This window comes from Stomoxys calcitrans, chromosome 3 (assembly GCF_963082655.1).
Source record: "Stomoxys calcitrans chromosome 3, idStoCalc2.1, whole genome shotgun sequence".
Classification (NCBI taxonomy): Eukaryota; Metazoa; Arthropoda; class Insecta; order Diptera; family Muscidae; genus Stomoxys; species Stomoxys calcitrans.
Window position 1 is genome coordinate 185737857 of NC_081554.1, and position 17850 is coordinate 185755706.

The window sequence follows — 17850 nt, forward strand, 5'->3', positions numbered from 1 at the left end:
ATAGAAAAGTTTGAGCACCAAAATTTTTTCAATTTTTATACCCACCACCGTGGGATAGGGGTATATTCATTTTGTCATTCCGTTTCCAACACAACGAAATAGCAATTTCCGACCCTACAAAGTATATATAAATTCTAAGACTATTTAACGATGTCCCTGCGTCTGTCCGTCCGTCTGTTGTAATCACTCTACAGCCTTCAAAAATTTAGATATTGAGTTGAAATTTGGCACAGATACGTCTTTTTGATGCACGCTGGCTAAGTTTTGAACAAGCCAAATCGGTCTATATTTGGATATACCTGCTATATAGACCGATCTGCCGATAAAGGGTCTAATGCCCATAAAAGCTTTATTTATTATCCGATTTCGCTGAAATTTGAAACAGTTGGTTATTTTAAGCCTCTCTACATCTGACATTAATACGGTTAAGATCGGACTATAAATAGATATAGCTGCCATATAGACCGATCTCCCGACAAAGGGCCTAATACCCATTAATGCTTTATTTTTTAACCGATTTCGCAGAAATTTGAAACATTGAGTAATTTTAGGCTTCCCGACATCTGACCAAATTATGGTTCAGATCTTATGATATAGCTGCCATATAGACCGATCTGCCGATAAAGGGTCTGATGCCAATAAAAGCTTTATTTATTATCCGATTACGCTGAAATTCGAAACAGTGAGTAATTTAAGGCTTCCCGACATCTGACCCAAATATGGTTTAGATCGGATTATATTTAGATATAGCTGTCATATAGACCGATCTGCCGATAAGGGGTGAGTTGTTGAGTGAGTTGTTTTGAGCCTCCCGATATCCGACCCTAATTTGGTTCAGATCGGACTATATAGATATAGCTGTCATATAGACCGATCTTCCAATTTAGGTTCTTAATCCCATAAAAAAGCTGATTTATTGTCTGAAAATTTTACTTTTATATGAGTTCTCGGGACCTAAATAAAATATGATCGGAACTAGCCCCTATTAAGATATAACTACATATATAGTAGTGGAGTTATAATAAAATAGGATGATTATTATATCCTTGTTTAATTTGGTCCACATAGGTTTAGATTTGGTTGTTGTTGCTGTAGCAGTTTATAATGTTCTATCTTTCGTCTGCTTGATTCTGTTGAGTGTCAAGACCCAGGAACTCTGCGACTAAGATGGGATGCGTCCACAGGGATCTGGGTCTGAGTCGAGTGGGCCTGGCTGGGCAGTTAAACAGGTGACGTGTATCGTGCGGTCCCTGGTTACAATCGGGACATACATCTTGCACGTCGGCATCAACCCTAGCTCTGTGGGAATTGAGGCGGCTGCATCTGCCGGAACGAAATTGAGCCAGAACTACTCTGGTTTGCCGGGGGAGTTCGATTTCTTCGGGTGCAATGGGTGGCGGTCGTTCTCCAAGGACTACATTCACCCGGTAGATTTGGTTAGCTGTGCCATATAGAAAGAACTCTCGATTTAAGTCTTGGCCATATAAAAAGCGCATTTGTTATAAGATTTCGTTGAAATTTGACGCAGGGACTTATGTTAGGCTTTTCGCAAACCGTGTCCTTTGTGGTTCAGATCGGTTTATATTTGGATATAGCTACCAAAAAGACCAATATTTTGTTCTACAAAATTGAACAGAGACTTATATTTATTGGACCACTCAATGTCCGTGCTGAATTTGGGTGCATAGGTTGACCAATCTTCAGCGGATTGTGGCAAAAGGGGGTTTACATATATACCCGAGGTGGTGGGTATCCAAAATTCGGCTCGGCTGAACTTAATGCCTTTTTACTTGTTTTTCCATAAACTCCCAGTTCAATTTTCATATGACAATTGTTTTCTTTATTAGCACATATAATAAATTAAAAAATAAAATATATAAACTTTCTAATATAAAAACAATTTTCTTGTGTTTTTTCTGTAGTGTTTCTTCTCGGGTTCAAAAAGCAAAATTGATTTTTTACTAGGAAAAAATATGGAAAAATCAAAAACTATTTAAAAATCTTAATTAAGCAATTAAAAATAAACATTTTTATATTTGACAAAAATTTATTATATTTTTTTTACATATAAAGTTAAGATTTATCTATTTTTGTAGTTGACTGCTTGTTCTTTTGTTTTAGGAAGATAGAGTACAACAATTTTTCTAAGGTAATATATTACTAAACTTTTAAGATAATAAAGCAGATACACAGGCAAATAGATAATATATACGAGTATGTATGGGAATACAGATAAAAAGAGAGATTATATCATTTAATTTTCAAAATTTCATTTTTATTGAATTTCTTATTTAATATAAATATAAACAATTACAATTTACTGTGTAATGAAAATAAATGGGGCTGGGAAGGCAGGAAAGGTTGTGACCAAGGAACAAATAACATGCTAAGAGTACATACACATAAACATAATAACTATTATTGGGCCAATATCATTGCTCTCTCATACAGTTTTTCTGTGGTGTGTAATAATTTATATATAAATTTCTAACTAAAATATATATTTGTATATTGTATGTTCTATATATTGTATATAAAGACACCAAAATGTGTCCACACATTTCAAATTTTCCATTCCTAGACAACTCTTTGCCAAAGAAAGTGTAAAAATTTTACAAACAAAAAAGCAAAAAATAAACATTGAACAAATTGTAGAAATTTTCCCATAAAATAATATACATTCAATTCATTCTAAAAAAATATTTAAATATGTATATCAAAAATTAATATTTTTAGGAATTTTGTATAAAAAAAAATTTTAACAAAAAATGAGTTTTTGGAAGTTGGGAAAAAGAATTTGTTAGAAAAAAATATAACAATTATAAAAAAACATAAATTAAATAAGCACAATAAAAGCTTAAAAAAATAGTTATACAAACATAATAATTAATAAATTTTTTAATAAAAATTAAAAAAAAATCATTAAATTTCTCCTTTTAGCAAATATTGCAGGCCCTTGTGGCCTTTGTTTTCCTTATTAATTCCTTTAATTAGGCATTTGGAAAAGGTGAAATTTAGTACTTTGTTGTTTTTTATCTTTTCTATATAAAGTAGTAATTATATTGTAGTTTCAGAGATTTGTATTGTGTGGGTGTTTGTTGTAGTTGTAGATGTAGAGGTGTATGTGTGTGTTTGGATTTTCTGCATTCTACTCCAATTTCATTAATTATTAGCCAGCCTTTTGCGTTTGTTTGGCCCTTTGCAGCGCCTCGAAGGCCTCTACCTCCTTCTTCTCTTTGGCCTTGTTGCGTCTCTCGTATTCCAAACGATGCGATATGATGCGTTCCACAATACGCTCTGTGGTCATTGTGTTTTGCGAGTCGATTAGGCTGAAAATGCCTCGTGTCTTTGGTATAGCATAGGGATCGATTTTACCATCTTCCAGAGCAATGGGAGTCTGGCCATGACATACCACATCAACTTTGAAATGATCGAGAAGATCTTCGGTAACACAGTAGGGGGCACCAATAACAACTTCATTGACATACTGAAAGAAAAAAAAAAAAAAAAGTTTTTTAAATGAATTAAAAAAAAAATAATAAATATATAAAATAAACATATAAAATAAATAAAACCATGCACAACAACAAATATATAAACAATCCCATGGCAGCCGGTTGTAAGCACCGGATTGAATTCTTCATCGGCAAGGGCTACCGCCTTAGTGTGCGTGTTCGTCTTTTTTTGTCATGGGAGAGGCACATCCCGGAGTGCCTTCTGTTCGGTTTGCCAGAACCGCCTCCATCATCGGTACATATCCAATCTTGCTCTGTCCTCACTTCACTACGGGAGTATAGTCATACTGGATATGCTGCAAGGTGCTGTGCGAACATAGCCAGCAGAGGGTCACAAGCGTCGTCGTCGGACTATGTGACCTCGTCGACTACCCGACTTCATAACCTCTCAGCGCCGGAGGTTTGGCCGAGTGGCCTGGCTTCAGAGAGTATACCAATCGCCGCTACAGTGAACTGCGTGATGGAATTCGTTGTATGGACCCCACTAACCCCAGAATCAGCGAGCTGCATGCGGAAGCAATGTAACTTAGACAACAGATGTCATAAGACGTGATTTCCAAGCCACAAAAGTGAAATAAGCAGATGAATGTCACCGAACTCAAAACAAGCATTCCAAGGATAAGTGAGACTAACCGTAATAATAGGAAGTTTATCGGTGAGCACAAGCAGAAAAATTGGTTGGAGCCCATCGGAACCATAGCTATTCGAAGCCGAAGCCAATTCATCGAAGGCTATGCGCCCTGAAGGAATATCAATACTAATGTCCAAACATCTGAGTAATTGATAGGTCAATTATACCAGGGTTTGAATTTCTGACTTAGAGGCAAATGCAAAATGCAAATTTGCCCATGAACATTCCATTAAGGAACTGGGGCAAACTCCCACAAATCAATGAGTGCAGTCCGATTAATTTTTAAGCTCAATGATAAGAGGCAGCAAAGCAAAAATAACTTTGCTTTACATTGAAAAATGTTCAATCAATTCAAACCCTGAATTATACAACTCTTTTCAACCACAGAAGGCTATGGCGGAATATCAATACAAATTTTCAAACATCTGGGTAATTGATATGGTCAATTATACTACACTTTTCAACGATGTTATCGTGTGCCATCTCCCGAGCTCAACGAAGAGGTCACAGTTATTGTGGACCGCTTTAATTGAAGAGCCCAAGTTCCTGGAGCCTAGATCTGGGTCATAGCCGCGTCATAATTATCTTCAAATCAATCAATCTGTATACTAACAGCAACCGTGACAACAACTCATAACTTTTGTAAAGGTTTGACCTCCGTTTAACTTGTTACCAGGATTTGAACCAAGGAAACCAATGTATTCGATAAAAAATTTTACATTTCCGATGCACAGAAACAGCATACAGACCCTTCAAAAACCCAGCTGCGAATAAATCACAAAATATTCTATTGTGAATTGTTGAAGGACAGCTGTCATGTTTGTTATTGTGAGTGAATTAATTTTTATTGAGAAATACAGAGACACTCAAATGGATGGTGTTTTTGTAGCTACATATGCTAGCATTTGAGATAGCGATTCTTGGCAAGCACTCTTCGGTGAGTCAGGTCTGTCCGATGCATCGAACCGATAGCTGGGAGAACGAACACGAAATCAATAAACACACCTGCCGCAGAATTTTAGTACAATTAGTTTTTCATCGAAAGCGATGAAGGAATTATTCGTACAAGGACATACATGTATCTTCCTGAAGAATACGTCTTCACCCCAATCAGTTTCAACGTATCTATATAACAATGAGATAACCTCGATAACCTCGTCAACTAAATCACGGAACAAATCCATGACAGCCGGTTGCATGCACCGGATTTTCCCAATAGCTGCCGCCTCAGTGTATAACCCACTGCTTCTACAACAACAACAATAGAATAACGGAAAGTCCCACTTATAGAACTAACCTACTTCTAAACTACTGTATTTATAGCGATACGGATCTCTACAGGCTCGATGAAACCCCGTTTTCATTGCTCTTTATTTAATGTCTCGATCACCTGTTTTCCCTTTATAAAATCAGCTGACGGAAGCCTTAAATCCGGATTAATTGAACAGTGCAAACGGGGTTTAATATCAAAACATACCTAAGCGGTGGCATAAAAGCAAGTCCAATGCGGTTCCACAGAATTTTCTATCTGGTTAAAAACTTTGTAATCTCCCTTTATAATGAATGTTAACCATGGTTCATATGGTATATAAAATTCTACTTTGCCAAACTTGGGCCTTTATAATTAAAAATGTATATATAAAAATCTTACCTTGCATGCTAAAACGCTGAGAACACGTTCATGCAGATTCATTATGGGATAATTGCTACCCTTATATGAATTAACCACAGGATCTGTATGTAGACCAACAATGAGATAATCTCCTAATTCGTGGGCTTTTTCTAAAAAGTCTAAATGGCCAACATGGAATAAATCATAGGCACCAGCAACATAGACCTAAAATAACAAAAAGGTATATATATCCAATTATATTTTATTTATAAAATTACTGAAAAAAAAACTTACAATTTTATCACCAGGTTTGGGGGACTTGCCATCGCTGAATTGTATAATTTTTTGGGTGGTGGGCAGGAATTGGCTACAACCGGTCCAGGGAGATTTGGCCGCTGAATCTTGACCCATATTCGAAGAACCTGATGATAATAATTTTGATTTTGGTATGGTTTTATTTACGATATGATCAACTAAAACTTTTTTTTTAATTTTTTCAGTTTTTTTGTTTAAAAAAAATATTAATTTTTTTTTTAGTGGTTAGAGTTTGAGAGAAAAAATGGTAAACAAAAAAGATAAACAATATAAAATAAAGACAGCAAAACCAGACACCAAAGAAAAAGATTTGTAAAAAAATTATACAATAGTTTACATTATTTTTGTTTAGCATATTTTGAGGCGTTATTTTTTAATTTTGCATTTCACACGTGGTGGCATTATGTTTGATAGGGAGTGCGCGCATACATTCAGTTCAGTTATACAATATTCACACAGTTTTCGTATAACAATTATACAAGGCAAGTTTTGAAGGAGAGTAGTGATGGTATTAGCACAGGATGGACAATAAGGATTATTGGATTTTTTGGATTGGATTTGACAAATTTTTGAATAGTAGTAGGGTGAATTGTAAGTGAGGTTGAGAGGTTAGACATAGAATAAAAAAGAAAAAAGAAGAAAAACATAAATTGTTAAAATTATTGATATACGCTTTGCTTTTTTTTCTACTTAAAAAAACAACATTAGACACAATTAGATTATATTATAACACAAAAAACATATTTAGAAATAAAATTTTGACAGAATATACAACACAACATATTGGGTATATCGATTCAATCACAAAAAGAAACAATCAATTGAATTTGATTCATTTAAAATCATATGAGATTTTCTCTGAAAATCACATTTTAGAGTAATTTTTGAATGAAAATCGAAATTTGCTACAATGGTAAAATTTATTCCAAATTCTCTTTAAAAAAATTTCGAATTTCCGAATACAAAATGTTGATGAATTTTATCATCTTTTTTCTTTGCTTTACTATCCATAACCATTAAACAAACAAAACGTGGACACATGGACAGACATACAAGCGTTGGGAGTATTTTAAAAGCATTGCAGCAAGCAATAAAAATGCATATTTTGTTGTATTTTTTAACTGCCTTGAAGAATTTCTGTTGAGCTGTCTAGAAGTGAGCATATACTTAAGACTTTGGATTTAGATTTCGAAAAGTTCGTGATTGAAGTTGCCAATGTAGAGGGTAGCAGGTGGCAGCAGCATGCAAACAAAAATGCATTTCAGAAAAAAGTGATTAATAATAGAATATTTATTATTATGGTTTTTTTTTAAAGCAAAATTTCAACTTGTTATGCTACACTACAAAATTTGTTAATAATGCAACACAATGACATTAAGCTACATATACAAAGCATAAATATATAAACTATATATTTATATATACTTTTTGGGAAAATTCGTATTTGCTAAGCAGACATACCTTCTTTTTCTATGGCATATTCGGCTGAACCCTGATGGAAATGATTTTTGGTTAATAGCAGCATGCGGCCGACTAAATCTGTTGTGGATACACCAGCTGTGCGTTTTACTTCCCTGAAAAATGAGAAGAAATTTCAAATTAAAAAAAATATTTTTATTTATTTATTTCAAAAAGCATCAATACTAAGCCGAATTGATCAGATATATGTATTATACTGTAATAGAATATATATTCAAGTAAAGAGTATAGGAAAAGAATTAAGTCTATTTGAAATTTAAACCAAAAAAAAATCCAAAAATAAAATAGGCATATAAATTTCAAACTTAAAAATCGAAAATTTAAATTTGGCCCATTATCAATCGCAACCGACCTACACTATAAAGAAGTATTTGTGCAAAATTTCATACACCTTGCTTTACTTCTTCGAAAGTTAGCGCGCATTCGACAGACAGACTGGCGGACATGGCTAGATCGACTGTAACTATCATGACGATCAAGAATATAAATATACTTTATGGGATCTTAGACGAATATATCGAGGTATTACAAAAGGAAATACGAAATAAGTATATCCCTATCCTATGGTGTAGGGTATACAAACCATGTCTAACAATATTATAGCATAATAGTTCATCTTCTTATGTATAAAAAGACTCAAAAACGGTTGAACTGATTTTCTTGAAATTTTCACACATGGTGCATAATGATCCCATGAAGAAAATAGGTACTACATTTTTGATATCTGAAGGGGGGCGCATCCTCTCCCTTAACCTAGTTTTCTGAAACACCAGATCACCGTGATCGGTAGGGCGATTTAAGCGAAATTTTGTTTGCACATTTACAGTAACCTAAAAACAAAAATTTGGTAACCAAATTTTAGATAGGGTAACCAAATATAGGAGGGACGCCCCACGCCCAAAACCTACCAAATATATATATAGAGCAATCACGACAATATGGGACTCAAATGAAAGGTATATGGGCTCAAATAAAAGGTCTTTGGGAGTAAGCACGAATCTGATATCAATATTCGGGAAAAAGTGTCTATGGATCATCTCACTCACACCCACAAAAAACACCGCCCAAATATGACGTATTTGCTGACCATTGCAATAAGGGTTCAAATAAGATGTATTTTATAGTAGAACACGAATCTGATATATATTTTTAGGGCCAAGTCACTTAGTGGCCGTCCCATCCCCCAAAACTACCCCAAAACAATACATGTATGCTGACTATAAAAATAAAGGGGTTCAAATGAAAGGTAATTGGGAGTAGGCCATGAATTTGATATCCACATTCCGATCCTACTATCTGGGGGACGTCCCATCCCCATAACAACCCCCAAATGGGACGTATTTGCTCACTATGACACTTTGACTCTTAAAGAGTGTGGACCACGATATTCATAGTTTTTAACGCCGGTACCCCAAACCGGACTGCTGACTTTTCTAATAAGGGGTTTAAATTAAAAGTATTTGAGATTAGAAAACGAATTTTATATCTAATTGTGATAATGGCAATATGGGGTTTGAATAAATAATATTTGAGAGCTCCCATAAACTCCCCTTAAACCAATGACAATATGGGGTTTAAATAAATGGTATTTGGGAGTAGAACACGATGCTGATATTTTTTCAGGGCTAAGTATCTGGGGGACCACCGAAAACACCCCTAAATCGGACATACATGTTGGCCGGTCATGGCAATATGAGGATCGAATGAAAGGTATTTGGGAGTAGAGCACAAAATTCATACCCATATACGGGACCTCAGTTCTGGGGGGTCCACACCACACCCCAAAAACACACAAACCCACTCTCCCACTCTCAAAACCCTCATGAGAATATCGGACTCAAATAAAGTCTTTTAAGAATGGAGTACCTCTAACATCCGAACTCAAATAACCTGCACTCATAGACCAACAAAGATCATATCGGATTCAGATAAAGGATATTCAGATATTGTTATACTGTTAATCAAGCGATATACATATACCATTTTCATGGTGTTCATTAAAAGCTCTTTAATTATCGAAAATAAATATGCAAAGGATAATATTGTTCCATATAAAGTAAAAGAAGGCGCAGCGGAGGGGGCAGGCTCAGCTAGTTGGTATTAAAATATAAATGTATAACAGTATTGCAGTATAACATTACATTGGTATTAAAATATAAATGCATAACAGCATTGCAGTTTAACAGTATTGCAGTATAACAATATTGCAGTATAACAGTATTGCAGTATAACAGTATTGCAGTACAACAGTATACAGTATAACCGTATAACATTATAACAGTATTTACCAGTGTGTATTACCAGTTTAAGAATATAACTGGTTACCAGTATACCTATATAACAGTATACAAGTATATCAGTATACCAATCAAGAGTATACCAGCATAACAGTATACCGGCGTAACTGTATAACATTTTCCGTATTTTTTGATCAATCAGCCAGTTTAAATATGGTATTGTGGTATAACACATTGCGAATGGTTGTTAACTGCTCTAAAATAACTGCCACTAGTGATTTTTTTATACCAGCAAAAACTAATTTGAAGTTTTTTATACTTACTTATATCTATTGGCTTTTTTCACCAGATGGTATGTGTCAACTCCCTCCGCGGTCATTGTAATATCATCTAAAAAAGAAGAAACATAAAATATTGTGGTTTTTTGGAAATTAAAAAAAAAAGTTATTCCATACCTCCATGTACACAGAAATCACAGTTGTGTTCATCTAGAACTTCCAATGTGGTAACATATGGAGCACCCAATACCACCTCATCCACCCATTTAATGCCTTTGACCATTTTGACACGTTCCTCTTCGGTGAAGACGGGAGGACCTTTGTGCTTGGTTATTTCCTCATCTGTATGTATGCCAACAATGACTTTATCACCAAGAGCTTTGGCTTGTCTCAATGAGTTGGCATGGCCAAAATGGACCATATCATAGCTGCAATTAAAAGCAAAAGATAAAAATTTTATTGTTAAGAAGGCGTATAATAAATATTTTCAAAATTAAAATTTTGTGTTTAATTGTCTTCTTTGTATACCCTCCACCATAGGATGGGGGTATACTAATTTCGTCATTCTGTTTGTAACTCCTCCAAATTTTCCTGTGAGACCCCATAAAGTATGCGACGACATCAACATCATAGGTCGGTCACCGGAAGTAGCAACTGCAGCCTTTGAAAGAATCACAAGAGAGTCAGTAAAAATGGGCCTGGCAGTAAATGGAGATAAGACGAAATGGATGGTTTCAACTCCCAAAAAGCCTTGCACAAACGAGCAGATAAAGAAAATGGAGAAAGTTGGGAACAACAACTTTGAGACAGTCAGTAACTTTATCTACCTCGGCGCCGCCGTAATCGAAACAAATGACACCAGTTTTGAGATTAAGCGAAGAATTATACTGGCAAACAGATGCTACTTTGGACTAAGTAAGCAGTTGAGAAACAAGGCCACCTCACGACAGACGAAGATTACGCTATAGAAGACACTGATACTACCCGTGCTGTTATATGGTTTTGAAGCATGGCTACTTGTGAAAGCAGACGAGACAGTGCTTGGAGTATTTGAGAGAAAGATTCTTTGCGTTAATGGAGAATATAGGCGACGTATGAACCACGAGATGTATGAGCTGTATGACGACGATAGCATAGTTACACGCATCAAAATACAACGGTTGCGTTGACTATGTCATGTTGTCAGAATGGATGAAGAAGCTCCAGCAAAGTAGTCTTTTGAAGGCAAACACGGTGGTTCACGCAAACCGGGAAGACCAAAAGCCCGATTGAAAGATCAAGTGGAGGGAGACACCTCGAAACTTGGTGTCAGAGATTTTAGAATGAGCGCAGAAGATCGAGGCGCTTGGAACGACATTCTACGTTCGGCTAGTGGAACAAATATTCTGTCTCATAGCCAATTTAAGTAAAGTAAGTAAAGCTAGCCGCTTAAAAATTTTGCACGAATACTTCTTTTTAGTGGGTTGGCATAGTAAATGGGCTACAACGGTCCATGTTTTGATATAAACTGTCATATAAACCGATCTGGGGTCTTGTCTTCCTCCGCCTCTAGAGGGCGCAATTCCTATTCCAATATGGATTTAGTTGGTCCATAACCTGCCATATAAACCGATCTTGAATCTTAACTTCTTGAGCCCCTAGAGAGCTCAATTCTTATCCGATTTGGCTGAAGTTTCATACAACTACTTCTCTCATGACCTTCAATATACGTGTCAAATATGGTCGGAATCGGTCTATAGCCTAATACAGCTCCCATATAAACCGACCTCCCTATTTTATTTCCTCCATAGTGAAGGGTATATAAGATTCGGCCCGGCCGAACTTAGCACGCTTTTACTTGTTTTTTCTTAAAAAACAGACATTATTTGCTCATGTTTAGCACGAAAAGATATTAATTTGAACAAGACCTAATTGTAGCTTGTCCGTCTGTCTGTCTGTCAAAACCATTAGGGAAATAGCGGATATCAAAAAAAAAGTCAATGAGCCTGTCTTTCTTTACAAACAACAACGACTTGAAAATTGATAACTTTTGTGACATTTGCAATGCTGATAAGTAGGAAGCAAAAAAAAAATGAAAGAGTCGCAAACCTATTTTCTAAAATGATGGGGAAGTTCCAGGAATGATAAAGAATTGTTTTTGTTAAATTTTTTTTAAATTGTTTTTTTTTTTGCGCCTTCATTTCTAATTTGTAGACAACAATATGAGCTGTTTTTTGTTTATATGAAACTTTTGGGTTCTTCCACTTTTGTTATCTAATTAAGCTGCTCCCAAAAAGTGTTGTTTTTGCAAGTCAAGTTTGGCAGTAATTAGCAGCAATCATGAGTAGCGTCTTTGTTTCCAAATAATTCAATGCCAACAAGTTTGTTTCCTCAAATTTCTGCTAAAGTTCTATACTTCTGTACAGTTTGTTATTTTTTGTTTGAATTATGAAGAATGTTCCCACAAAAAAAAACAACACTGCATTGTCTACAATACAAAGTACTGTGGAACAAAATTCTATTCTTTTTTCGAATACTAAAAGAAAATCTAAGCAGATTATAAGAGGATTTGAAGAGAGAAGAGCCTTGGCGGGTTGATTGTTTACATTGTGAAGTAACCCACAAAGGGTAGAATATACCCCCCTTCGGCTAAAGATATCGGCAATACAGCAATACTGATACGACAGCAAAGAATATTTTAACGCTTATGCGACTCAGGGCATACTTTAAACCTCATGCAACTCAGAGCATATTTTAACCCTCATGCAACTCAGGGCATATTTTAAACAGTGTTGCCGTTTAGGTTTTTATTTTCTTGGTAGGTTGGTAGGCAGGCTGACCTCATCATATAAAAACCAAGATAAATATTAAAAAAATCGTCGATGATAACTCAAAATTCAGTTCAGTGTAATCGTTAAGAGTGTGGAGCAAAACCGTGGAGGGAGGCCAAATACTGTTACAAGGGTGTCATTGCTTCAAATTTCAGGGATTTCTTCCAAATTAAGAGATTTCTTCCAAACTTCGTAAATTCTGGGTAGGAAATGCGGCTTTCGTGCCCTGAATGCCTTCTAGATACAAATATGGTCAAATCTAGTCCATACTTTGTTGAGGTGTCCATGCAACTCACTGTAACAGCGAATGTGGGAAATAAAGCGAATTTTTGGGCGAAAAAGCAAAACATTGAAATCGGGAGATCGCTTTATCCAAACTCGGCGTGGTTGTTTATTGAAATCGGTACAAAACTACGACTTTCTAAATTCAAGATTTGTTATATCAAATATAGGCCACTTTTGAACGTAAGGCTATAGAGTGATTTCGACAAAACGACGGACGGACATGTCTGGGTCCTATGTGAATAACGCCGATCTAGTACATTGTAGCATTGAAAATGTTCCAAACTAACTCTTTGGTGGTGGGTATACATGGGTATAAATTTGCCACATTTTTGGCTAGTATAACATTTGGTAGGTTTTGGTCGCGTTTGGTAGGATTTTTCTTATATTTTGATAGGAAATATTGGATTGGCCAAAAAGTAATTGCGGCTTTTTAAAAGAAAGTAAATGCATTTTTAATAAAACTTAGAATGAACTTTAATCAAATATACTTTTTTACACTTTTTTTCTAAAGCAAGCTAAAAGTAACAGCTGACAACTGACAGAAGAAAGAATGCAATTACAGAGTCACAAGCTGTGAAAAAATTTGTCAACGCCGATAGTTTTCTTGAGTGGCTACACTGATTTTAACCCTCATGTTTTCCAATAAAAAAGGGAATGAGGAATTCCGTGTGTTTGTAACAAGTTAAAATATTTTTCAAAAATTTTCTCCATAGGTGTCTGAACGCGAGGTTTGCCTTACATATTTCGGGATTGGATAATGAGACCAGCATCCATTCAATACTGCATGAACATTTGACCGTCGAAAAAAATTTGTTCTTGTGTCGATTGGTCGAAAGAAAAACGATCGCGGTGCTTCAAAACACATCGATGACATGTGATGAATCGTGGATTTACGCATATGAGCCCGAAAGTAAACAGCAGTCGACTGTAAGGGTGTTTCAAGATGAGCCAGATCCAATAAAAGTTGCGCGCGCACGAAGCACTTCCAAGCAAATGATCGCCTGTTTTTTTTCGGAAGAAATGAACATGTCGCAATCGTACCGCTAGAACAACGCAGAAAAGTTAATTCTGAGTGGTACACAACCATATGTTTGCCAGTTGTCTTCCAAGAAATCAGGAAAACCAAGCGCCGAAGACGTATCACTCCATCACCACGACAATGCGGGCTCTCACACATCGGCTCAAACAATTGCATTTTTGAGCACATAGTATAGATTGAATGAATCATCCGTAGAGATGGACGATGGGTAAATACCCAAAAGGTATTTACCCGGTAAATTAGGTAAATTCCCGGGAATTTACCCATTTATAACCAAAAGCTGGGTATTTATAATTTTGCAGATATCTTGGGTATAAAAACATTTTTCAAAAAAATTTTGATAATTTCGTATTCTTTGTATATAAACCTTATCTTCTGATCCCATAAAATCGGATTTTATTTATATATAGCCGCTTTATAGACCGATATAAAGACTTAAAGTCTTGGGGCAAAAAATTGGTAATTTTTCATCTGATTTCGATGAAATTTGGCACAGTGAGTTCTGATAGACCCCTATTCAGTTCTGTGAAGTGCGGTTCTGATCGGACATTTGGACATAGCTGCCCTTAGACCAACCACCCGATATAGGATATTGAGGCCATAAAAGATCCATTTAATATTAATTCGATGAAATTTGGCAAGGTGTGTTCTTTTAGACCCCTATCCATTCCTACCAAATGTGGTATAGATCGGACCATATTTGGATATAGATGCCATATATACCCATCTCCCGATATTGTGTATTGAGCCTATAAAATGAGCATTTTTCATTCTATTTCGATGAAATTTGGCACAGCGAGTTCCGTTACCCCTCTAAAACTTTTTGTTGCATATCATCCAGATCGGACCATATTTAAATATACCTGCCAAATAGACCTATCTCCCGAAATAGAGTATTGAGCTCATAAAACGTGCATTTTTCATCAGACTTTGATGAAATTTGAAACATTGCATTTTGGTATCCCTCTAAATCTTTGTGTTGAATATCGTTCTCAACTCAAATGCCTGAAATTAGCAAAAATTTAACCATTCTCCTAGCACACCCCCAGTAGATGCAAGTCATTTTTATTGACTCACCAAATTCAATTAAAACTTATTTACACACATTTGTATGTTTTATACCTTACTAATCTAAAATACATTTAGACATGTCGTATTTAATTGAAAAAAGAACAACCAACAACATTTCTTCATTGTGCAATAAATTGAACATTGCTTTTGCTCTTGTCAAAAAGAATTTCGCAGTTCAATAAAATTGTAGACTATTTTTTTTTTGTCCACATACACGTGCACGAGTTGTTTTAAATTAAACTATAAACAAATTTAATGACTGATTAAGGGGATTTGATTAGCAAAAAGAAGATTATAACAACAAACAGAGAATACCACACGAGTTTTTTCCATGGTTTATGGGAAATTTCTTCCAATAGTCCGCCAAAGGGGAAAAGTTGGTATATAGTTTATTTTTATACCCACCACCATAGCATGGGGCATACTAATCTAGTCATTCTGTTTGTAACACCTCGAAATATTCGTCTAAGACCCCATAAAGTATATATATTTTTGATCGTCTCGTCGTTCTGAATCGTTCTAGCCATGTCCGTCCGTCCGTCTGTCGAAATCGCGATAGAGGTCGAACGCGTAAAGCTAGCCGCTTGAATTTTTGCACAGATACTTAATATCGATATAGGTCGTTGGGGAATATCAGTTCAGATTTGGATGTAGCTCCCACATAAACCGATCACCCGATTTGACTTCTTGAGCCCCTTGAAGCCGCAATTTTTACCCGACTTGGCTGAAATTTTGTACATGGCGTTCTGTTATGACTCCCAACAATTGTGCAAAGTATGGTTTAAATCTGTGTATAACCCGATAAAGATCCCATAAAAACCAATCTCCCGATTTTAATTCTTGAGCCACTGGAAGCCGCAATTTTCATCCGATTTGGCTGAAATTTTGCACATTGTGTTCTGTTATGACTTCCAACAACTGTATCAAGTACAGCACAAATCGGGTTATAACCTGATATAGCTCCCATATGAACCGATCTCCCGATTCGACTTCTTGAGTCCGGACAACTATATACGGTCTATAACTAGATATAGCTTCCATATTTTAGCAGAATCCATGGTGGTGGGTTCCAAGATTCGGCCCGGCCGAACTTAGCACGCTTTTATACTTGTTTAAATTACTTTTTTTTATTTTAATTGTTTTAAATTTTTACATTTTATTTAAATTTTTTAAACTTAAAAAAATGTTTTTAATTTTTTATATTGGGTTGCCCAAAAAGTAATTGCAAATTTTTTAAAAGAAAGTAAATGCATTTTTAATAAAACTTAGAATGAACTTTAATCAAATATACTTTTTTACACTTTTTTTCTAAAGCAAGCTAAAAGTAACAGCTGATAACTGACAGAAGAAAGAATGCAATTACAGAGTCACAAGCTATGAAAAAATTTGTCAACGCCGACTATATGAAAAATCCGCAATTACTTTCTGGGCAACCCAAGTTTCTAATTTTTTAGTTTTACATTTTTTAAAATTTTGTATTTTTTTTAATTTAATTTTTTTTCTACTTATTTTGGTTGGAAAATTATTTCCTTTTTGATGTTGGAATGGTTAATTTTTTTTAAAAAAAAAAATTTCATTTAAAAAAAATGTTCATTTAAAAAAAATTTTCATTTAAAAAAAATTGCATGCTTCTAAAAAAATTTTAATTAAAAAAATTCTTTAATTTTTAAAAAAAAAAATCTCTCTTTTTAAAAAAAATCTTTAATTTATTAAAAAAAAAATCTCATTTTTTTAAAAAAATTCTTTAATTTTTTAAAAACATATTTTTTATTTCTTTTTAAATTTTTCATATTTGTAAATTTTTTTTAATTTTTTATCTTAGGAAGATAATATAACTTGTTGTTTTTAATTTAAAATTTGTCATTTTTTTTTTTAAAAATGTTTTTCATTTTTTTTTTAAATTAATGCTTCTAAAAAAAATTTTAATTTTTGTAAAAAATTTTATCATTTTAAAAATTTTTTTAAATTTTTTTTTAAGTTTTCTTTAATTTTTTATCCTTAATACTTTTTAATTTCGTAAAAAAATGTTTAATCTTACTTTTAATTTTTTTTTAACTATCATAATTTTTTTTTTAATTTTACTTTAATTTTTTTTTAATTTTCTTAATTTTTTTTTTAATTTTTCTTACAATTGTTTTAATATTGTTTTAACTTTTTTTTAAATTTTTATTCTTTTTTTAATTTTTTTTCTTTTAACAATTTTTTTAATTTTTTTTCTTTTAAAAATGTTTTAATTTTTTTTTATTTTCTTAAAAAATAAATTTTAATTTTTTTAATTTTTTTTTTCATATTTTTATTTTTTTTTTTTTTTTTGTTATTTTTTTAATTTTTTAGTTTTTTTATCTTAGGAAGATAATATAACTTGTAGCTTTTAATTTAAAAATTGTCATTATTTTAAAACAATTTTTCATTTTCTTCTAAAAAATTTTTTAATTTTTTTAAAAAATTCTTTCATTTTTTTTAATTTTTCTTTAATTTTTTATTTTAAATACTTTTTAATTTCGTAAAAAATGTTTAATCTTTCTTTTAATTTTTTTAATTATCATATTTTTTTAAATTTTTCTTTAGTTTTTTTAAT

At 33.8% G+C, this 17850-nt stretch overlaps 1 protein-coding gene across 2 annotated transcripts; it reads right to left on the reverse strand.

Moving 5' to 3' along the window:
* Window positions 1–2414: 2414 nt before the first annotated feature.
* LOC106085951 (ethanolamine-phosphate cytidylyltransferase) lies at window positions 2415–10494 on the reverse strand. Of its 2 annotated transcripts, none has more exons than XM_013250437.2 (6): window positions 10245–10494; window positions 10113–10179; window positions 7535–7647; window positions 6053–6180; window positions 5798–5983; window positions 2415–3487 (listed from the first exon to the last, which is right to left on the reverse strand). In XM_013250437.2, the coding sequence occupies exons 1-6, from the start codon at window positions 10486–10488 to the stop codon at window positions 3170–3172; spliced, it is 1056 nt and encodes a 351-aa protein (XP_013105891.2). In that variant the 5' UTR covers window positions 10489–10494; the 3' UTR covers window positions 2415–3169. The 2 variants fall into 2 exon arrangements, with proteins under 2 accessions (XP_013105891.2, XP_013105890.2); XM_013250436.2 differs by having other exon boundaries at window positions 6053–6237.
* Window positions 10495–17850: the final 7356 nt, after the last annotated feature.